At 41.1% G+C, this 23,977-nt stretch overlaps 1 protein-coding gene across 6 annotated transcripts in view; it reads left to right on the forward strand.

The window, feature by feature from the left end:
• Window positions 1-23,977, forward strand: part of PDLIM5 (PDZ and LIM domain 5) — a 135,081-nt gene that overhangs the window by 21,165 nt on the left and 89,939 nt on the right. For all 6 annotated transcript variants that reach the window (XM_050896238.1, XM_050896239.1, XM_050896240.1 and 3 more), the window contains exon 3: window positions 20,254-20,405. In XM_050896238.1, the coding sequence (XP_050752195.1) occupies window positions 20,254-20,405 (152 nt within the window). The remainder of the gene's footprint in view (window positions 1-20,253; window positions 20,406-23,977) is intronic.

Below are 23,977 nucleotides of genomic sequence, written 5' to 3' on the forward strand. Positions count from 1 at the left end.
AACATTTTGCTGTGTTTTACTCAGTAAACGTTTCTCTGCTAAAGCCACTTTTTTTCTTTACTCTCCTTTCTTGCTTGAAAAGCTACTATTTTTTTTTCTTTTTTCCTTTATAGCAAAGCTGAAATAAGAAGGTGGTTTTATTCTTGCAAATATGCCTTGCCCTTCCATTTCACTGCTGGTTTTGAATGCTGCTGAAACTATAATTTGTTCCTCTCTTTGCCTCCTCTCCTCCAGTTCTTCTAAGAGTTGGAGCTCTCCTCAGACCTCAAATATTTTCACATTGGAAAAAAAGAAAATCTTAGAGTATTTGAGCCAGGCTACAAAAAAATAATAAAAATATCCAAGGACCAAAATACAAATAGTCACACCCTTGAGGGCAGGATGAGATGTCTTTCAACAAGCTCTTCCTCATCAGCAGTTCACTGAAAAATTTACTTTGGTTCTCCTTAGAAAATGTTTTGAGTTATTAATGGACTTTGAAACTTTATTTAGGACACTATTTTCTTTTGTCAAGAATGTCTTGAAGTTCTTCAAAAGCCAATTTGTAAGTTATTGCAAGGACAACAGACTCATGTTGACATAAGTAGGCTTTTATGTTTATTAGGTTTTAATGTAGACATCAAAAATGTGTATGTGCATATGTCTGTGCATGTTTTATGTTAGTGCTGCAGAATGATGAGGAGAGAGATGTTGCAACACTAAGGTTTTTTGTTCAAAGTACAAGCTGACCTGCTGCCAGCAGGCACTGGAAAACTGTCATGCAAGGCCTTGCTTGGAGAAGGAGAAATCAGAGGTGGTTTCCTTAGTACAGCTTTTTATTGATGCATAACAGCCCTGAAACAGAGGTGGTAACAAATATCTGCGGGGGTCATGCCTTTAAAAAATTTTCAGCACAGCACTATTACCAAAATATATATATATAGCTGAGCATTGCTGCTCAGTTTGAGGCAGGTTCGGTCTCTGTAAGCACCCACTGCAACCCTTGGTCCAGGATCAAAAACTTTCTCCCAAGAAAAGCAGTGTCTGTGCTGGCACCTTCCTGGGGAAGGTGTGGCTCAGGCCATGTCCTGTAGGGCAGCTTCATTCATGCAGTGGTTCACTATGGCCTGACCCTTCTCCTACCTGGCAGCATCGCAAAAAATGGCAATTTCTAAATTGTGCTTGAATTTACTGTGAAAACCAACATGGTTTGTGTGTTTTCGAGCCCCTTTCCTCACTGGGGTCTCAAACAAGGAGTGATGAGTGTCATTGTCAACTTAAATACCACTTACAAATGAGTGTCAAAGGTCTCCCTTTTCTTTTCTCCTTTTGTTTGTTATATTCTACGTACCTGATGGAAGCACAGCGTTTATGTACCACATGAAGCAGCAGTGGTCTGCAATGTTTCAGTGCTTTGTTCTGTTTTTGTGTTGCCCTTCAACGTGAAGTTTGTGTGTGGGTAATGCCATTGCTATGGGACAGCCTGTCCCTCGTCCTGCCGTCGTGCCTGACCCGGGTTTCTGCGCGGCATGCCACATGCATGCCGTTGGTATGGGCGTCCCCAGCCCTCCAGGCGCAGCACTGGTGCTCTCCCTGCCCTACCTCTTCTGCCCTCTTGCATTTTCTCGTATCACTGGCTGAGGCTGGCCCTGGGAAAGCACCCAAGCCCTTTGGTTTTTTGCTAAGTAATACTTCAGGTGGATACCTGGATGCTTTTCTTATTTCTGCATTAAAATGAGGCTTTTGTTCACACTTAGAAACCAGTGAAGACTGAGGCTGTAAATCAGATGGGGAGTCTGTAAATCACAGTTAAATTCAGTTGCAAGCTCAGTTTGTTTTACTTATTCACTGTAAATTTTCTCTCTGTTCAGTCTGAGACCCTTTGCCAAGCACCTATGGCATTTTTCACTGCCGTGGGATACTTCTGCACATCCGGATTTGGCAGAAGCATTAACTAAATCCCGTAATTCTTAAAACCCTAAAGCTGTGGCCCTCTGCCTGCTCCATTTTGCCGGAGAGCTGGAGATGAAGCTAAAGGTTCATTATAAAGCAGAGCTGTAACATAATCTATAGACAGTGTATTAAAGTGACATGCCAGCTCGATGTGCCGGGGTTTTAAATAACTTGCATTCATCTCCCCCGAGTACTAGATGAAAGTTTAGACCCTCGCTGAGCAGCCCACACCACAGTTGGAGCTCACTGTTCAACACGTAGGCTCTGGGGCGCCTGTGTCCATTTTGGAGGTTTTCCCCTATTGCTTGCTCTTCCATTTCTTTTTTTAATCAGACTTGTGTTTTGTTTTTTAAAACCAAATTGAAGTGACAGCTCTGGAGAAAAAGCTCTCCTTTCCTACGACGTATCTGTCTGTAGATAAATGACTGTGAGCATTCTCATTCCTGTTTCTTACCACCCTACTGTCTTTGGTGGCACTAAATTAGGCTAGAGTGATTTTATTTTTACTTCCAGATGTTTCATGTAGGGGCAACAGTGTTTGACCAAAATTAGGTTTTTGAGCAACTATATTAAAATGTCTTGACTGGATGATATTTAAAATTTGAAAACAGTATTTAAAAGTATTTAATTATGCAGAACTAAACCAGAGGACTTTTATGCCAGTAAAGGTATCATTCCATCAACCAAAAAAGATCAGATTAGTTGGAAAAATAAATAAAAATGTTTTTCACTGGGGGACAGTGTGGGTGAGCTGTGTGACTAGTACTAATTTCTTCATGCGATGCGTCCCAGAAACTAAAAGGAGCTTTCCTTGTATTGCCTTTGTAATGATGTGTATTTATGTGGTTCACAACGTTACTCAAAATTCTTTTCCAATCTTGGGGTGTTTCCTCCAGCATCGCGAGTTTTGCCTTTACGGTTCAGAGAGCTCCTCAGCCCTATCTCCAATAACCTTGAGTAGGAAGGCACAGTATTGTTTTCATTTTTGCTGGGTAATACCATCAGCTTTTCAATTAGTGTTAGGGATATGTGTATCCTAAAAATTTGGTTTCCAGGAGAACTACCTGTAACTGCAGGGCATTGTGTTATTAAAGTGTCGAGTTTAATTGTATAAACTGGAAGTTAGAGCACGTTCTTGTTTTGGTTTGGTGAGGTTTGCCTAATCCCACCCCAGGGACATAAGGGTTTCCCCATCTGTGCTGGGAAATTAACTTTCACTTGTTACTGACCTATGTTAGATTCGGTGATATAAAGGGAGGTGCTACACAGCATATCTGACTAGTAACGCTTCACTTAGCGGAGGAAGTAAATATTTGTTACCTTCCTTTATCTTCTTGTGCAGCATTTTATATGCAGTGGTCTGGGTCGCCCTCTCTTCTCTGAGCTGTAATTAGCAGACTCTGATGAATGTGACAAGTTATTTTGTTTTCCAGCAGATTATACTTGATTGCTGCTGTTCCAACCTGCCCCTTCTGCTGTTGAGTTGCTACATCAGTCTTGTACTCCTCAGGATGATGAAAACCAGCCTGCCTGTGTCTTCTCTGCAACAGGGGGAGGAATGACAGCTATTTTATGTTCAGCGAGCACTGTGGTTAGTGTTTAGGAAACACATGTGACGGTATCAGAGAAGCAGGGAGGTCTGGTGTAACCTCAGGCAGGTTAATCACTATACATGTTGACATTTGAATGCAAGCTTTCAGCTGCACTGGGATTTTCATATGTCTGCTTGGTATTTCTTTTAATTTTTGTTTGCATTGGTATCTTGGTCTAGTCTGGAAGAAAAAAAGAAAGATCATGTTCTGCTTTAAGCTTTGTTTATTCAGAAAATATTCCCTCCCCCACTCCCCCCTCTCAATTTAATAGGAATGTGGAAGAAGCTCTTTCTCTCCTGGTACACATCTTGTGCTGCTGTCACTTTTATTTGAATTTTATATGCTTTCAATTCTTAAAGGCTTGAGCTTCCTCATTCCAGTTAAGCACTGTAGGTTGAAGGAGTGAACTCGGTTTGCTTATGCATCTGAAGGGCTTGAAATGTAACTTTTTCAGCAGTTGACTTAATGATACCGTGCTCTTCAATATGAGTCATTGCTACAAAATATAGTGCTGCCAGTGCTGGTCTTTCCCTTGGCACATTTAGTTTGTTTAGTTAATGAGAGAAGCGCTTCAGAGGTAATTAAACACTTTGTGAAGTTCGTGTTAGTAAGAAGCTCCTGTAAATGGGAGACTGAGGTCCTCCAGGTGCTCCGGGGTGGCAAAATACCCGGAGGCACGGAGAGTGGCTGGGCTGTTGGCTCTCGTGGATGAGCGAGGGCCTGTCCCCTTGGGAACGCTGCTCTCCTGGGGATGCCATCCACATCTGGGAGCTAGCGGGGCAGACACCTGGGACGGAGACTTTGAAGTCACCAGGTGACTGGTCCTAATGTGAGATGGGAATTCTTTTTGTGACTCTGACACAGGGTTGCATTTGGCCAGTAACTCTTGGTCGGGCTAACAAATATCCATTCATTGCTGCATAAGTGACTTCTTACGCTAGCAGTCGTAGTGGAAGCTCACACACACATACAGACAAGGGAGGGTAGGACTGACCCTGTTACTGCTGCTCCAGTCAATAAGCATCCTAGTGAGAGTGCTGAAGTACCCATATCCGTCATCCTCCACGTCTGCTTACCATGTTCATGCATTTATTTAGAAACATTTGCAAGACTCCGATTTCTGCCCTTCCCCTCCCCAAAAGTCCTGGTTTGGATGCTGCTATTTCCCAGTCTTTAGGAACACGTGCAGCAACATGCTGCGCTCAGTGTGTGGCCCTGGAGGAGACTGTTGCCTTCTGCTTTACTGGTGTGAACACTGAGCCTTTTGTATCGAACTCTTTAGAAGTGCAGTCATTAATGCAGTCACTGTCTCTGGACTATTGTGTGAGGTAGTAGGGTTTTGGGGGGTCTTGCATTGGGGAGGAGGGTTAAGTATAAAATCAATTGGTTGATATCAGATCTGTAAGGGTGTGTTGTCACCCAAGTGTCTTGCTAATAATATCTGGCCCAAAGTTTGCATAACATCAACGAGAGTTCTCTGCCGAAATCTGCAGTTTGGTGTCACGGTCTCATGGAGCGTGCTCAGACCTGTGCGCTCTGTATTTCTGTAATGACTTACTCACTCAAATCCTTCCCTTGGAACAGAGACTGCCAGTTGCATGAGTTTTCTTGTGGTAAGGAACAGAAATCCAGGTTAAAACCGCTAATGCCATGTCAGTTCACACTCCAAGTAATACATGTGTTGTGAGAAGGAACTTCAGTGTCTTCATTTGACCTGATTGCCCCGCCAGGTCACAGGTGTCCTTATGTGAATGGGAAAAGAGAAAAACCTGTAAAGCCACACTAACCTAGTATTCTCACCTTGCTTGTAAGTGGAAATGAAGGTATGTTTCTGAGAAGATGTTTTACTTCCAAGGTTTCCAGCTTTATTCATTTTCCTGCTTTGGTCATGCTTGTTGTGCCCTCTTGCTTGTATGGTTTGCTTTCGTTCTTCATCTCTGCACTCAAAAAGCAGTGCAAAAGGTACTTTTGTAATCTGCAAGAAGACTTGGATAACAAGTCTCTTCTGAAAGAGGCTGTATTTTACCTAAGGTGAAATAATGGCCCTGTTGAACTACTAAATAGTAACTTTGTTAGTGCATTCTTCATTTTTGGTCAAGAAGAGATTGTAGAAATGTTCATCTCTTCCTTCAGTTCTCGTGCCCACGTGACTTGTTTGAGTTGGTGACTTGTAGCATAGTGCACAGAGATCGGAATACTGTGGTGTACAAAAAGGCATTACATCCTTCTCCAGTTAGTGCCCGAAGAGGTTTAAGGACAATCTTACTGGAAAGCTGGAAGAAAAAAGAAAAAGCATCTCCAACTATATTGCAGGTCGTTCTTGTTCAGGATTCATTTCTCCCTATAACCAACTGCAAGACTCCTACTGATATTAATAGGAGTTTAGCTTGCATGTGATTGTTCCAGGTTAGCTTGAATTATTTTATGTGAGTGAAATAAAACTTCCAAGTGAGAATTCATGCATATTAAAATAATTTCAGTATCAAATTCAAGTAAGGATAGATCTTAATATTTTTTGTAGCCATGTCAGTGCTAATGCTTTTCTTCAAAATTCTTATCACAATGTGCTCTTGTTCTTATTAATATATGAAAACACTATATTCTCAGCATACCTAAACATACTTTGGATGCTGTAATTGTGCTAAGTTGCTATTTAAATCTAGCAGCTTAGAAGACAGAGAAAACATCCCTGTGCTCCCTGGAACAGCAAGCCTTTTAGTGGATTAGAGGTACGGGCTGTAACTGAACACTAGCGAGAGGTATGAAATGCTTCCAGACCGTTCAGTCTCTGGAAGAGCTGCTCAGGGACATGTGCTGTAAATCTAGGTCCTCCCTTTGGTAGGTTGCATAATTTTAAGATATCTGATGCCTTCTAATAGGTGGCCGGAGAGGAATGTATGAAGCTGTTAATTTCAAGAAAGGCATGACGGATGGCTGGGTGAAGAGCTCGGATCCTTCTGTAGCTTTTTCATTGTCCCACTGAACCCATTTGGCTTTTAGAAACTGGTTGAATAAAAATGATATATTTATGAGGAAAAAGCTTTCCCCTAAAATTGGTTTGTTAAACAGGCAGTAAATATGCAAACGGTGCATTTTAGGATCAGAGTGACGTGAACCCTTGATGTCACCAGCTCATATGACATGAGGACATTGCTTGCCAAAGGTCACTGGCTGCACATTAAGTCTCACTTTCCGCTTCCATGCGTGTGGTTGTTCCTGCCTTCCACCTGCAGAAGCAGGACGGGGGATGCTATTGCTGTTTGGTGGTTAATAAAGTGCACCTTGAATGGTGGTCTTGGGTGGGAAGCCATCGGACCCTTCTGGTTCTGGTGGCCAGCCTGACTCTGTGATGGCCTTTGAATAACGCATCTTATCCTGGCTGGTGATGTTTGGGGAGGGGGAGAACGGACAGGACTGAAATATTTCTACCTTTTTTTTTTTTTTTAATGTTCCCATAAACTAAAGGTGGAGCCTCAACGGATTTGGAAACTGTGCATTCCCTGTCTCACCTCCGTGTATAGAGGTAGTTTTGCTTGGTTGGGTTCCTCCCCCCATCCCAAGTTTTGCAGCCAAAAGTTGGTTTCTTTTGTCTTGAAGAGCTGTTTTGGAAACATTCAATGCACTACTGCTCAACAAAGTCTTATGTCCCACTGAAGTGAGTTATATGCTTATGTGTCTTGTTAAATTATGGTTTTGAACGTTAGTCACAGCTGATGGATGGATCTTGCTGTTAGCTGTGGGGAAGGAGCGGATGGTGGGGAGGCTTGCAGTGAAGGCTTGCTCTGCCATCCTCCCCACCTTGGGCAACAGGCACTGGCATCTCCTGCGTGGCAGTATTCACCTTGCCAGCAGTCCCAGCTGTGGTAAGCCTCCAAGCAGGAAGAAGCATGAAGGCAGAGTAGCCCTGCCAGGACAGTTCTCCTGCCCCACTTTCCAAGATGTTTCTTGGATATTCTCACTTCCTTTTTTTTTCTAGGTAGATGAAGAGATTTTCATTGCTTTCGAGAGTCTGTGTTAGTTGCGTACTTTTTATTGGATTCGGACTGATGCAGAGAATCTCTTTTGAGGATAAGCTTTCAGCAGTGAACATCCCTGATGATTTATTCTGAATACCTTTTTAATTTGAAAATATCTTTCCTGTCTTTCTTCTGCCAAAGGGTACGTAATCACTCATGCTCCTAGCTTTTACGAGAGCCTTGCTTGTGAGTGGCCTACACAACCTTGAGGTATACAAAATTCAGTAACGTTCAGGGTAGTATGGCGAGACAGAACAAGTCATCACGGCTGTTGCCAAAATAATGGTCAGAAAGGACATTATTATAAGGGCCAGAAACTTTGCTCTTCATTTGGTATTGTTGATGCAGAATTCAAGCAAAAGCAAGCTGAAAAAAACAATTTAAGTACTGATTTTGATTTACTTACTTATTTGTAAAAGTCTTCCAAAGTGTTATTTCCAGCAGTTCTAGAAGTAATCCATTTATTTCTAGAAATTATTTGAAATCTAGCATGAGTCCTCCTACAGTAAAATTTTTTGTTGTTGTTGGGTACTCAGTGAAAAAACCTGAAGTGCCATGCTTAAAAAGAAATTGCACGGATTTAGCAGGCATAAAGGTAGGCTTTATCATCACGTTTATCAAAAGCCTCCTGCTTGTGTGATGGTCAGGCTTTTATTCTTAAATAGCTTTGGAGGCATTCAAGAGGCTGTATGTAGGTCTTAGAGGTTATGAGAAGAGTGTAAATCACATGGAGGCCAATGACTCCTATGCAAGTGGTCAATATTTTGTACCGTTATAAGCAATAATAAAAACAAACAAAAAACCCCAACCTGCAGGCTTTCCATACCATCTGTCTTGGACCAAGTTGGAGAAATGAATGGATATTGGGTTTTGATGTTGTATTGCCAGCAGTGCATATTGGATTTTTTTTTTTCAGAATGCTAGAGCAGTCTTGTTTTTAGTCCTAAAATTTAAGACTGTAAATTATTTAAATTTTTATTTCCTTAGATGTGTTAATGAAGTAGACTTTACAATGAATATTTAGGGAGGATTTCTTTTTCTGAATCTTAATTTTGAAATGTCCTGATTTTAGTTTTGGTAGTATGGAGCTTGGAGATCATCACGTACAAATGGGGAAGAAAAAAAAAAAAAGAAAAAAAGAGAAAATAAAAAAAAGAAAAAGTCACCAGAGAGCTAACATGACTACCAGGCTCTATTTTACAGGATTCCTCTGCAAGTCGAGGCTTTGAATGGCCGGACACTTTCCACTGCACAGTGATAGGCTGAGAGCAAGTGATAGACTGTTGCAGGGAGTAAATTTGAAGGGCTGAGTTTTCTTCATTGGTTTTTCAGAGCTATTTGAAAACCAGCCTTATTCATTGTTTAGTTGTGTGTGTAACTTTTGGATCTCCAGATGTCCAAGTAAGAAATAACAGGTTGTGGCATAACTCGGACTTTAGGTTATTATGATTAGCAGTTGCAGTGCAACTCTCAGCAGCAAAACTCAGAAGACTGTTAAAATACAGTAGCAAGAAATTTAGACGAAGTCCATAGTGGCAACAAGTACATTAGCATTTTCCTCTCTGGAGCTTTAGTAAGGAAGTTTCGCGTGGGTTTATGTTCAGTCTTAAATGTCTGCAATGCATTTAGCAATCGAATTGTAAGGAGAATTTACTTAAAATGGGGGTCTTCAATTTGCAGTCAGAGTATTTGTCCTGAATAGCTTCCTGTTTTCTCTGGACAACTGCTTTTTGTCATGTGCTGCCTAAAAAAAAAAATGCTGATAATCTTCATGTGGTCTTTTTGCACAGGTCCCCAGCAGAGGGGACAAATGCCTTTTTATTTATATAGATAAGTGTGTGTATAAAATAAATATTTATACATAAATATTTACTTAAAGAATATGTGTATAACACCATCTATAGTAATATATCCAGTGTTTTACATTTATATATACATTTATTTATATATGTAAACCCCACACCTGGAACTGTATAACACACCTGGAACTGTATAAACAAATCATGTAAAAGTGATGTTTAAAGTCAAGTAAACTAAAACAGTGTTGTGTGTGTGTATATATATGTATGTAATTTCAAAATGGAAAATTAAATTTGAAATTGTTATATGTTCTCATGAGCTTTATTAGCTTGTGATAAAGATTTTTGTGTCTTAGCTATAAACAGCTGGTATGAATTTATTAAACAATGCGCAACTCCTTTAAAATGTGTTTCTTGTTTTCTGAGGGTTTTTTATTGGACTTTTTTCTGCAGTATTTTATACTTTGGGGTTTTAGCCAGTAAGTCTGGCTTAAAATAAATGTCTGCTATAATATTCCCTTGGCGTATAAAAGGCAAGATATCCACTAGGATTTACTAATGTCTCCTGTTTTATTTCTTTGTGCTAGAAATTTGCGTTGGACTAATCCTGAGGAGTTCTCTCTCCATTGCGTTAAATACAGGCACGTACATATAGGACTGTGCTTTCATTGATCTGGAGTAGGTCTCAGGACCATCAGCGTATTAGCCATAACTGGTTTAATTGTTACTTTCCATGCACTTCAGAGCATGCTTATTTACCTGAAATGAGTTCTCTTCTTTCACATGTTTAAGGTTGCCTTTTTCTTACACGTTACCAAAGGAACGTGCCATAAGTGTTAGTGCCTTTATACTTAAAATGTGAACCCTCTATTGATGTAGCATGGTTGAGAAGCTTCTGCATCTTGATGCATTTCATCTGCACTTTCTCCTTGGGTGCCGAGCTGCATGCTCAAAGGAGAGCTGGCAGAATTGTAGTTCTGAGTCCCCAGCCTTTTCAGCTGCTGGTTATAATGCTAACAGAATTTGCTTGCTGTTTTGTTTTGGTTTTTTTTTTTTTAATATGTGACTCCTAAATGTGGCAAAACTTTCTGTAGGGAGTGGATGTGATGGCTCTCATTGCTGTGCTTGGGTTTCACCTTGAAAGTGGACTTCTACAGCTTTTGCAGAGTGCCAGTTTGGGATGGCATTCAGGTGAGCTGTGCTCCCTGGACAGATGATTTGTGCCAATAAGCAATACTCGCAGTGTCTGAACTTGCCTCCATTTTCCTCTTTACTTATGTGGTGCAGCTTATCATTATCTCAATTCTTTGAAGCAAGTGGGTTGTTTCCTACGTGTTTATGCATGCCTGGTTTCACTTTCTCCTATCCAGAAACACACAACGGCTGGCGTAGCATGAGGGATTCAATTTGTAGTAGCGTTTTCTTGCCACTGACTGTTAGTTTTTGTCAGATGAGTTTTTAGTTCACGCTTCCCCACTTAACGCTCTCTCTGCTTTGCTTTCACATGTGGGACTGCTTCATTAGTTGCATTTCCTTCTCACTGCTGCCATGTATGAAGCTGCTCTTTTTCCTGTGAGAAGGACTCCAAGGCAAAAAAATCAGAATACCTTTAAATTACACAGTATAACATATTATTCTATTTGTATTCCTAAACTGGATGTTCTGGAAAGCATGGGGTGATTGCATCACGTTTCATGCAGGAAAGGTATATCCCATTAAGAGGGACTAAATCATAGACCGTGAAAACCTAATGAAAACAAGATGCCACATATTGGGCTACTAAGGTTATTAAGGAGATGGATGTTCAGTTAGGTGAACTAATTTTATCATCTATAAATGAATAAAAATAACCCTGTTTAGAGAAGGGAGGAAGTACACCATTATACGCTCTGCAGACATCTTCATATGTATGGCCTTTACAGTATGGAAATGAATTTCTTCTTTGGAAGAAGCTGAGCTCGGTCCCTTTCGCCACTTCACACTTAAGCTCCACTAGAGAAAACTAGCTCTGCTTTGTTTTGGGTTTGTTCAGGAGGCCCTAGCAATAAAACTTAGTAAGTAACTTTCCAAACTGTTTATTCCAAATGAGACAGGCAATTGAAACTTCTCTTCTGACGCAAATCATGCAGCTCCTAAGGTGATACTTAGTCAGCAGTCCCAGGTAATCGTGTGCTTTGGTTGTAGAGTTAATTTGTGTTGGCCATCAAAAAAACCCCAACCCCACCATTGGAGGAGAGACTCTACAGACTTGCAGCTCCCAAAAGCTAAAGCAGCTGTACAAAGTTTACGTTGCGTTTCTAGCTACACTTTCATTCCATTTCCTCTTTCTGTCTCTCCAAGAAATTAAGTAGGCAGTAATTTTTACCCACTGGCATATAGTCTCCCAGGGAGAAACTTGGATTAGTTCTGTAAACTCTCTGAACAGAAGAATAATCTTCAGAGAGAAGACAGCCAGTTAAAATAAATAGGGCTCTAAGGCACACTGGCAGCATGAAAACACGACTGAGCTCCTTGAGAGAAGGCTTAGTGAAAGCTACTAATTTAGGGTCTTAAATATCTGCAGACATTCTGGCACTTGACTGTAAATCATTTTCCATCACTTAAGTATTTGGAAAGCATATATTTTTTGGAATTGCCCACGTTCTTCCTGCAAATACGATTTTAGCCATGATGTCTGAATTATTTTGCCGTAGTCTTTTTGACAACTTGTTTTTTGATGTTGTGACATTATTTCTTCTTCAAATCAGAACATAGTTGTCTCCTGTTATTCAGGAAGTATTGCCCACCCCGTCTCAGTGACAATCTTTTCACCTCTTTGTTCTCTTCAATGCTTCAAGTGGCTTGGAAAAGCAAGACTAGATGCTTAAAGTGTTTAAGCTACATTTAAAATACATGAATTATGTCAGAATTTATTGCTGTATGTATAGTTAATTGCTTCCCTTTCACACTGGCAAGTTCAAAAGCAGGGATCATCCTTTCTGATAACTGCTGCTGAACTTGCAGTAATGATGAGGTAGTGGTGTTATGTCAAAAACTAAAGCTGAAGGCACCTTTCGTGAAGTTGTTTCTGCTTCCTGACATCCTGCAGCAGTTGGACTGTCGTAAGGGAAGGGGGGAGGTAGCAAAGGTGAAACCTGCTCATGGAAGATCAGAGCTGCAAGGAAACCATGACCAGTCAAGCCGTGACAAGTGAGAGATGGCACCAGCTAATAACCCTTCTGGCATTGGCATGTGGAAACTGTTCCTGCATATTAACAACCTGTTCTGGGGCAAGCGAGGGAAGCTGAGAGCTGCTGCTTCTGCTTCACTCCTCTGGCATTCAAGTTGATCTGTTCAGTGTTAGTTGATTGAAAAATAAAAGAGCACGTATCCAAAAGGCCTATGCATTGTGCAGTTACCCTATTTTGTAAACCTAATTTATATTTTTGGATCCTTTTCTGCATCGATGCAATTGTGTGTAAGAGTAATTTGCACTACATGGTGCCTCTTCTGTTTTTAGCAGCTAGTGTCCTCTCGTGCTCCTCTGTAGGTGCGTAGCTCTGTGTTTGGTGCATGCAAGGATGGATAGAGTGGTGGGTGGGTGTGTGCCACAGTTCATTTAAAGTGCAAAAGCAAGTTAAATTTTTTTTTGTGGAGGGCATTAGATAAATATTAAAGGTTGAAATACAGTAAGAGAAAAATTCTAAGAAGAAGAGAGAGAAGGTTGAAACCATTTGTCTTTTTCCTAAAACATGAACCCACAGGCATGCTCAGCCATGTTTGTGTAGAGGGAAAACTCAAACTTTGTGTTAGTTTTTGTTTGACATAATTTCTGAATGTGGGACTACAGGGATACACAGCTCAATCACATTAAAATATAAGTTGTTGTCAGGGTTACTGCTGAGGATAAGTAGCAGAACTGAGAATGAAATACGAGAGATGGTTTTGTGGGTTCTTTGCTGGCAAAATGGCTGAATGCCTGTGGGTTCTCCCCATCCTTTTCCCATGGGCTACGATGTGTCGAAGGGCTGGTTTCGGTCTGCTTCAGCCAAGCCACTGCCGCGCCACAGCAAGGGAGCTGCTGTGCATGGAGGGAAAGGGATGAAGCAAAGCTGGGAGGACCTGGGAGGATAGGCCAGGAGGCATGGGTAGCCCTCTCGCCAGGACTGGGGTGGTATCTGCTGTTGGGGTCCACAGCTAGACCAAAAAGTATGATTGGTACTTTGCCTTATACTTTTTTTTTTTTCCTTACACATTATCTTTAATGATTATTGGCATGCTGTGCACGCCTTAGGTTACAGCTTTATAACAGTCTGGAAGCACCTTTAAAGTTATGGGGAGAAAAAGGAGGGAAGTGAAAACTTACAGGAGCAAGTGGGACTACAGCCTCGTGGAGCGAGGTGAGGGCAGGGTTTCCTGGTGGTGATACATAGCAAAATACTCTGGTAATCAAAAGAATTTTTTTGACCTAAGCTAATTTTGATCCTTGCTTGGTTTGGGGAAAACCTTTAGCTTATCTGCAGGACTGTCTCATAACCCCATTTATAGCTGGTTGTGTCAGCAGTTTCCACTGCAAACCCTGCATTAGGGTTCTTATAACTCAGCTGTATAAATTTGATCTGGACTTTAAAATTGGCATGTACGTCCTTGATTTGGAAGCAAGTATTGAGGCTGGCTGGCTAATGTTGGCTATGCGAATAATATTGCTGTTGTAAAGGCTGTGAGGCATATGATACAACTCTCAGTTTCCATTGAGCGCAGAGGAAGCTTATTTGCCACAAAGAGCAGGTGCTCCCATGGCTCTGTTTTGTTTTGGGTTCTTTTTTTTTTTTTTTTTTAATGCAGAAGTGGTAAGCTGGACCCTAAGTGTCCCAGACCTGTTGGGAGTCTGGCGTGTAAGTTGGTTTTCTGCTTCCTTCCCGGCAGGGAGGGAGGTGAGGAAGGGCTTTGGCGAGCCGCCCCATTAGGTAGGGCACGCTGGAGCACAGCAATACCCTATTTGTGCTCGTGGTGTTCAGGCGTCAGACCCGAGCACGCCGTGCTGCCGCCCCTGCGGGTTGCGTGGTGCTGGGGCCACTCATCAGGAGTCAGGTCGGACGTGCGCGATTTGCGTGAGGGAGCCGGTGCAGCTACAGAGCGTAAGCGTGCCCCTGCCGTGTGTTTTGGGGCAAGCTTGTGTTCTCCAAAAATACAGTAAGGGCTTCTTCTCTTGCAGCAATTCACTGAAGGGGTGCTTTCTAGCATACTTTGAGCTCTATGTATGTTTGAGAGCATGCTGTTAAAATACTGGCTATTGGCGCAAGGTGGTACTTTGGTCGGGTGAAATGAGGCTAGGGATAAATAAAGGTAGTAACAGGTAATGAGTGTAAATATTAGCATAAAGTGTATTATAGCAGGGAGATAAAGCCCCTGTGGTTTGAACATCTGTGTGAAAAGGCAGAGCATTATTTGATAAAAGAGAGGTTGCCTGATTGCTTATTTTGTGATTCTGCGGAGTTCTCTTGTAATGTTCTTTCTGTATGTGGGTGTGTTGTGTTTTGTTTTTTTACTTATTTAAAATACTTTATTATAGGGAAGGATGTAGACTGAAAGAGAAGCAAGAGTGGTAATGATACAAAGGTCACTGTCTGATTGACTTCTGCTTTGATTATGCATGTCTTTAAACTGAATTGCTATAGCCAGCTGTGTATCAGAAATGCTTGAGGGGTAAAAATCAAGCTGGAGGGATGTCAGATAGCCCAGGGAGTTTTAAATTGGGAGCAATGAATTACATTCTGAGAGAAAGTTGCAGATGACATTGAAGGATGTTTGTGTGAGGGAGGGAACATTATTTACTGTCAGACTATGAAATAGTTTCTTTGGGAAAGTGGTTGTGATGCACTATCACACGAGCTGGTTGCAGCTAGCATTGATTCTAGGCAGGCAGTGTGGAAAAGATAAAAGGCAGCTTCCATCTCTAGTCAAATAGACCTTTGTCTTATGAGTAACTGCAATTTAAGTATTTAATTTATTACTGCGTAAAAGTTAAATAATGACAGTTCAAAGAAGAGATGCTTGTCAAGTTTTCTTAGTCATGTGAGGAAAAAGTTATATGTTAATTAGAAATTAATTAAGCTGCAAATTACATTGATTCAGAGATAGATGCACATGTATGTGCACACATGCAATTTTCCTGGAAAGAATCTTTCAAAATATTAAAGCTTGAGAGTAAAAGTAAAAAAGCTATTTTTGTCGCTATTTTTTTTTAAATGTTGGTTATTGCAAAACAAAATAATAGGCTGGCTAAAATTTAGCTCAAGAAAACAGTTGTATTCCAGTGTGTTTTGGGCTGTTTGCTTTTAAAAACCTGAGGCGTAGAACTGTGCTGAGATTACTTTTTATAATGTTGCTTTTGAAGCTCATCCTGGATCAAGAACTGCTTTACTTTTGTTTTATCTCCATTTGGAACATATTTTAGGACAATATTTGCAGTTTTGGAATTCTGATGTTTAAAACAACAAGGACAACAAAAAAAATTTTTTTCTTTTTTTTTGTGGTCAAACAAAACTGAAATCTAATATCAGATGGATGATTTTATTTATGTTTTAGAAAGTGTCCTGAGCATCTCTGGATGGCATAGGCTGGCTTTTGCTGCTGGGGGCTGCGGGAGCGATTGGCCTCAGCAGGTGCCTGATCGTGAAACGTCTCTCCTACTTGCTTCCCCGTCTGTCTGCAAATGAGCTTCCCAGAATAGAGAGACATAGAACTAAGTAGGAGGAAACGTTTCTGGTTTGGCAATTTTGTTGCTTTAAAGTCTGCTGTGTAACATCAAAAAAAAGTCCCCTGTGTTTTGTAGCTGTAATTCATGCCTGGTTTTAAAAACTTGCCTGATACTGTAAATACGGAATTAAAACAGATCCATCAAGGATTTGAAGAATATTTGTGGTGCTTAGTAGGTAGTTTGATTCATAGGTAGCCAGTTTTATAATTTTAATGCTATACTCGTCTGCGCATACGTCTTGTTGCATTGATTCCTTTTGTTTGCACATGTACATTTAATAAAGCTATGTTTTAAGGATATGCTTTTTTCCTACTAGGAATTAAGCATTAGGTGCTTTTTTGCTTTTGCCCATCAGTTTACTAGTCTTCTTGTGTTTAAGCATAGGTAATGCTGTAGTTCACCCATGACTGATGGCAGATAATTTTACTAAGCTAAGGTTAAATTTGCAGTTTAAGAACAAAATCACTCATACAGGACAAAAAAAATTGCGGTACAAAAGTAGTAACGATTTATAAATACCATTTCAAAATTTCCTGTGTATTAGCACCTACATCTTTTTATATCTTCTGCACCTGTTGGATTTTTAAAAGCTAGGTGAAAAAAAAAATGAAATAAATGGAGTTAGTTTCCATTGTGACAAGGAATATGGGGAACCTTTCTTTTAGTTCGAATATGTACGCAGTTTTGGTTCAAATATGTACGCAGTTTTGCATACGTAATCCCCAGTATGTATATGAATTTATTGTTTGTAATGGTAGTGCACAGTTACAGAGTCTAAGAAGTATCAAAACTGAGGCTCCTGTGGTATAAATATGTCTGCAGTCTGGAAAAGATCCTTAATTATTTCAAATGTTCCAGTTCCTCCTGCTGTGTTCAGTGCAGATGTTCGTTTATTTTTATATACCTGTTCTTGTGATTATATTCCTCTTGCATCTGTGGTAGAACTCTGCCCTTGTAGCTTCAGTCCCACTTCATTATAGGTGCTTCACAAGCCAAGGATGCTGGCCAGTACTCTCAGGGAAGACGTGTGCTCTGGCTGAGATTTCCTAGAAGTATCAACCTCACCTCTCCTGGTTAGTCAGATCTCTTATCTGAAATCAGTAGGTGTTATTTGGAAGTCTTATCCACTGTATCTAGATAAGGAGATTACTGCTCTGGCATCCCCCTGCCCATGCAGTTCTTCACACTCTTGTCCAGTAATTTGTTTGTTCAGATGTGCCTGACAGGCTCACCTATAAGGCAGATTCAGTCCCCTGCCTGCATGGCAGTTCTCGTGGACACAGCCAGGGGCTTGTCACACTTCTCGGGACCTGTCTGCGTTTTTCCTCATCCCCAGGGTGCGCTTTCCAGCCATATTTTTAAGGGATTTTCAGCCTTGGGTTTTGCTGAAATGATTTTACAGCTATCTTCCATAAGGGCTTGCAAAGAGTTTCATCCCCAGTAGGCAACAGTTTAGGAGTGATTAGTTGTGGGTTGTTGTGTGTTGGCCGCCAGAATCAAACAAAAAAGTTTGTTGTTGTTGTTTTTTTAATTTATTAGTTTGTTTTATTTTACACTTCTTTGGATGGTAAGCCCCCCTACCCCTCCATGAAATAGTTACCCTGAAGCCTGCTTTTGAAGTCTTACTGCTGAATGTGTGTAGGTTGCTTTTTTCTTTTTTCATCACAAATTACAACGTGTGAGCATCACGCGCATTTGCGTACGTTCAGAGAAAGCTAGATTTTATTCACTTGGGAAGTCCAATCACAAAGCACAGCGATCCATTTGACCTTTAGCTTTTAGCACCCTTACGTTCCTTTCCCTTTTCCAGACCTTGCTGACAAATGTCAGCATGTTGTAACGTATCGGTTTAGGGATCTGTTTATGGCAGGTTCCACCCCTCACCCAAACGTTTGAGGAGCTTCCCTATAAATAGCTATGCTGGTCATAGCTTTCTATATGCATGTGGGGTTCCCTGATCTGTGTTTATGGTAACCGGGTCTCTTAGCTCAGAACTTGGGTATGAACACCAAATTTGGGAGGAATTTTGGCTTTGTTGTTGAAGCCTTTTGTAGAAGGATGCACTATACAAGTTGTAATTCTTATGAATTTAGCAAGTCAAAAAGGTTTTCTGACATCAGTGCATCTCCTTTTTCCTTTGTCTTCTACTTTTCTTCCTTGAATAGGACTTGCTTTGCTAACTTTCCCTCACTAGTATCCCTCGGTTTCAACTCTGGGTAAAATTGCTATGTTGACGCACAATGCTGAGGGACTGACCGCTATTTTGTATCTGAAGAGATGACAAGTCTTCCTACATCTCAGGCCTCCCCTTTCACGAGAATAATGTATTTGTTAGCATAGAATTAACACCAAATGGAAGAATTTTTCTGGTTTTGTTTGAAGTTTTGGCTATTGTTTTTAGTTGCTAAAGATTGCTACTGCAAATGTCTGTGGGACGTAGACTGATGTTGAAAAATGCCAGCTGTGATGCACTGAATGTGAAATTTCCTGCTTTTGGTCTGTATGTTGTCAAATGATACATTTTTTGGAGTACTGCATTTGCATTTGTCTTGCAGCATTAGGCAATACTTTTTCCTCAGTTAAAGTATTTGTCTTCAGATGCCTTCCGATACATGTGTCACAGCTGTCACGTGTTACAGTCTCTGAGATTTTAGGAAAGCCTTAACCATATCAGGTAGGCTCATGGGACACTTTCCACAGTTTTACCAACAAGGAACTGTTCATACACAAATGCAAAGACTGAGTCCCTAGTATTTCATGTATTACTACCTCTCTGCCACAGACAGTTTTCAAGACCTAGCCTCACTTCTCCTGTTGCAGAAGTGAATGGTGTGGAGACTGGTGACTGTACTTTGTGGTTGGTCATAGTCAAAAGGAACCACAAGGAACCAAAACTTCTTGGTCCCTACTGAATGAACTAAACCAGAGGCAGTTAAAAAACAACAGAGGTGAAAGCCTGCCTTCTGCCTCCCTTTGAGAAGTCATTTGCTAGAGCACAATTGTGGCCCAAGGTGAACTCCACTTTTGGAAATAAAGATGAAGTAATTCTGCTGTTTGCAGTACCTCCCTAAAAACATAGCAATTTCTTCAAGGAACAGACTCATGCTTGCAGGCAAAGGAGAGAGTTGTGAGGTTCTGTATGCACAGCACAAGCAGCTACAACTTCTCTGCTGTAAGACAAGAAATACATCTGGAAACAAAGAGGGAATTAGCACCATCCAGGACTGCTCTTTGCAGCCAGCTATAAAATGATTAGCAGATTGAGGACCAGGGATATAAATCAGTGTGTAGCTCTTACCATGTGTTGCTTTATTTCTGTTTCTGTTCTTGGGAATGAAGCTAGTTGAAATTCAGTGGCATCAGATGAAAAGTTTAATTTATTGTTCAATCAGGGTCAATAACGTGAACTTTACAAAGGTTTCTGTTGCAAGACTATTTCATTCAAGTGGACCAAAGGCAGTTGAGCTGAACTTTGGCGGTGACCTTGATCAAAGAGGCAGACTGCTCAAGAGGGCTTTCTTATTCTGGTCTGAATGCACTGCAGGTCACTGGAGGCTATAAACCTACTGAGAGAAAGGCAAAACAAAGTCCTGTAACGGGTCTGTCTGTGATGTTGAACTTTTGACTTTCTAGTAGTTGCAGCTGGGGAAAAGTCAGCTTCACTATTAATGAAGTCTTCCACGCACATTTGTCATTGGCAAATATATAAACTTTGAAGAGATTGTTTAGATGGAAAATCTAGAATGGAAGAAGCTGGTTTACAGCCTTCCTCTCTCCTCTTGTGATAAAAATTTCATATATGAAGAGAGAAGAGGCTGGAACTTGGCATCCAGGAAACTGTGTGTGCCTATCCCTGCTTGTGTCTCTTGGTGAATGTGCACAGCTTCCAGCCAGTAAAGCAGAAGTGGAGTTTGATTTTGAAAAATAAGCAATACTGTGCAATACTTTTCCTGTCATTCAAGTGAAATGAGAACAAGAACCTATAAATATTGCTTCACCAGAAAGAAAGATAGTGCAGCAACTTTCACAGGGACATACTCACAAAGGAGAAAAGATATCTTTTTTTTTTTCTTTCTATGAAATAGCACCGTGAATAAGGTATTGTGGTCCTGTGTTCAGAGAATATAAACATAAACCATCCAAGTTTCTCATTTACCATTCTTGTGACATTTCAGCTTAATGATGGTGGCAAGGCAGCCCGAGCACACGTGGGGATAGGTGATGTGGTTCTCACCATCGATGGGATAAGCACGGACGGGATGACTCATCTAGAAGCACAAAACAAGATCAAGGCATGTACAGGCAATTTGAACATGACTCTGCAAAGGTAAGATACCTTTTTCTCTTTTTTTTTTAAAGAGAATTAATCATCGTTGTAACAGTTATTTGGAGGATAAAAACATGTAAGTGGTTTGGCAAAGTGTATGGAGTTGAGTGGCCATGATTGAAAGATATGCTGCTGTAGCCTGAAATGTGTCTTGATTTACAGCATTTTAGAAAACTTATTAGATGTTAATTATGTGAGTTGACAAAGACCTTTTCCAGCCTTCTGTCTCCTGCTCTACATTGAATGAAGTCTAGTTCCTCTTCCTTTTGAGCTTCAGTTTTGTTAACACTTGTTTAATTAAAAACAGGTCATATCCAGGCTCTGTTTCCCTCCTCCTCCCCTGACTGACTAGGGGCACTTCTTTTTTGGGTCAAGTCCTACATCGTCATTTTTATTGGCGAACAGAATGATGGATTTTAAACAGTTAACGCCTGAGTTATGTGGATGAAAATACTGCAGCTCAGAGTCAGGGAGAGAGGTTTCCTGAAGTGATACTCCTGTTTCACAAAGTAGCAGCCTCCCTTTGCTAATCGCAGCGTTTACTATGGAAGTTACAGCTTGGTCCAGTCTCATTCCTGAAACGTACCGTTTATTGAATCTCAGCATACCTCTGTTAGCCTGGGACTATGTTTTGGGAGGGGTTGGAAGAAGAGAGCAGGATGCTCACGTGTATTGGAACCGAAGCAGGAAGAGCAGCAGCACAAGCAAGAAATTCCTTCGAGCTCTCAAAAGTCTCCCAGGACTAAATATTGGCTTTTATTAGAAGAGTGCTATTTTATTTAATGATGTGAGTGAGCGTCTTGGAGGAGGGTTGGCCTCTGAAGCCATCATATAATGAGAACCATCTTTTCTTGTTATCAAAGAAAACAACAGCAGTTGCACCACGTGATTGCTGTTCATGCCTGCCTTCAGCAGTGCAAAGTTCCTCGATGAGTGTTGGTTGAGGCCCATAACAGTATCTCTTCACCAGTTACTCCCTTTTCTGGCAAATTATCCTGCCCTTAACGAAAGGACCACCTCTCTCTGAGAGTTCATCGGTATAAGAATAAAAGAGATGACGTGACTATAGGTCTGACAAACGTCCAGCTCTCCAGGGTGGTGGTGCTTGTTCCCAACCTTAAGGGGCGTGTAGTTGAACAGTTGTGTGAGTGCTTTATTTTCTAAGAGGCTGCAGTTCAGCCCTGCTTGTTGTTTCCTGTTTTTCCTGTTGTCCTTCTGTACTTTGGTCCTTAGCTACCCTTAAGAAGGGTTCCCTTTGCTCAGTCTCTGAGGAAAGGAGTATCTTGTGGCGTGGTTCATGCCTAGGGCATCTTCTCGAGTGAAACTCGTAAAGGTGGCATTAAAAGTTTCTTGATGAAACAGAGGTATTATACCAGCTCATCAGGAGAATCACACATTGTATCTAGTGTGTCACTTGCTTTTCTGTCTCCCAATGAGGCAGGCAGGTTGTTTAGAAATGCACTTTCTAGGAGCCCACTGAGTCACTCCAGCAGGCAGCTGGGAGCATCGGGGTTTGGCCCGCTTTCTCCCGTCACCATAAATTGATGGGCAGGGTTAATATCAGATATAGGAAAGGAATAGCAGGTGTGTCTCAGTCAGGCAATAACTTGTCTGAGGCTGCTTCTGGTTGGGTGCGGGGATGAGTGGTTTGAAAATCAAATTAATCATGAGTTAGCCTGGTCCTCTCCTGTTCTCACCCTTCCTACCCAGTGTAGCATCTGACTCATCAGCGTCGGCTACCTGACAGCTGAAGGCTAAGTCAGGATCAGACTAGCAGAGATCAAAGGAATAGCCGCGGTCCCAGCATCTGGGTGTGGGACAGATGTCCTTTCCTGCGGCTCTGCCGGTCTGCAGTCCCATGGTCTCAGCTGTTTTGAATTCTGCCTGGATCCCATGAAACCGAAGCTGTAGACAGTGCTCTCCCGGCTCCTCTGCCTGTGAAAACGTCCTTACTCTGATTGCTGTTTAGCAGGAGATTTGCTTTGGTTGTTTATTTGTTCTTTATAGCCTGGAAGAAAGTGCTTCTTGGAGTCAGACTGGCTCATGCTAACTGCAGATGCTGGCTGCCCATGGGACGGACGGCTTGAGAGTATAAACAGGGTGGCAAGATAAGCCATTTTAATATTGAGGGATCTCCATAATAATATTCTTCTGTTCCTGCCTCTTCTCCCAAAACAAAACCAAACTAAATAAAATACTTTGAGCTGTTATTGTTCACATGCAAGATTAAAGAGATGCTCTCCATGTGAAACAATGTTGGCCTTCAAAATATGAGTTGGTGCCATAGATAGGAAAATCTCAAACACACCTTATTTTGGTTTTACTGCTTTTAATTATCTTTAGGGATTTTTACACTTCTCTGAGCTTTTATCTACTTCTACATAGACTACTGATAGTTTGAACTACAATGCAAGAATGTTGAGGTTAGTCTTGAAAGAGTATATAAATACTTAGATACTGCCCTAGTTTGCTGCTGCTGCTTTAAAGGAACACAATGATCAACTGGTTAGTGATGTTACTTTGAGGTCCAAGCAAATTGGAAGAGCATTATGGCTTGAGCTAATGGCTTTTGCACTGTGAGCATGTCCATTTCATGTTTTATGAAAGATGTGAAAGAACTCAGTTTGATCAAATTAGTCATAGGAACCAGAATATATTTTGTAAGTCCAGTTTGGTACATTTTTGGTGGTAGCACCGAGTGACCTTTATTCACGATAAATTGTAAGTAGTACTGTGCACTCATCTGTGGATGTCTGCTTTACTCTTGATCAGTTATAATTTGACACAGATTCACGTGGAATATGTGGAAATTAATATAGTGGTACAGACTTAAGTGTAATGTGAAGATAATGGCAATATGGGGAAAAATTGCTGGGTACACCACCAGCCTCATGGCATGTCACAGACGAGGCTGGCTGTGCTGTTTGCTAGGGAGGGACTAACCAAAATAATCAGTAGTTATTTGAAAAAGAAACAGGGTCTTGCTCTGGCTTTTTAGGGGCTTTTTTGTGTGTGTTGTGAGGATCAAAATGATAGTTGGTAGAAAAGCAGTGGTACACCCTAGGGATTAGTAGGCCAGTGAACCCGAGTGGGTCCCATCTGAAGTTGATGGGCTCCAGCATCCCAGTTTGCACAGTGGCCGGGGCATGGTGACAGCTTGTCTTTTAAAAGCTACAAAGGAGACTTCGTGAGTCTACATGGCAAAGGCAAGAGAGGAAATTCTTTATGATCAGCTTCCTTATTATAAATATTTTAACTTGATATGCTTTTATACTGCTGGTGAGGTTTTCACTTGACTTCCTCTATTTTTCATGTGCAAAGTGGAAAAAAAAAATTAAGAGAAACCAAATAAGGGGCAAGAAGTAGCTTGCCTGGGAGGTTGGAAGGGATATTTAAAGCAATGCCTTCAAAAACTTTACTTACAGGTTTAAAGCAGTATATTTATGGAGGCAGATGTGCAGGTACCTCTTGTGGAAAACCAATTTAGATGTTTTGTAACTTGTAAATGAATGTTGGCAAAATATTTGAAAGGAGAATAAAAGCTCCCTTTTTTTCCTGTGTAAGTCAATATT

Source organism: Gymnogyps californianus, chromosome 4 (assembly GCF_018139145.2).
Source record: "Gymnogyps californianus isolate 813 chromosome 4, ASM1813914v2, whole genome shotgun sequence".
In the NCBI taxonomy this organism is placed as follows: domain Eukaryota; kingdom Metazoa; phylum Chordata; class Aves; order Accipitriformes; family Cathartidae; genus Gymnogyps; species Gymnogyps californianus.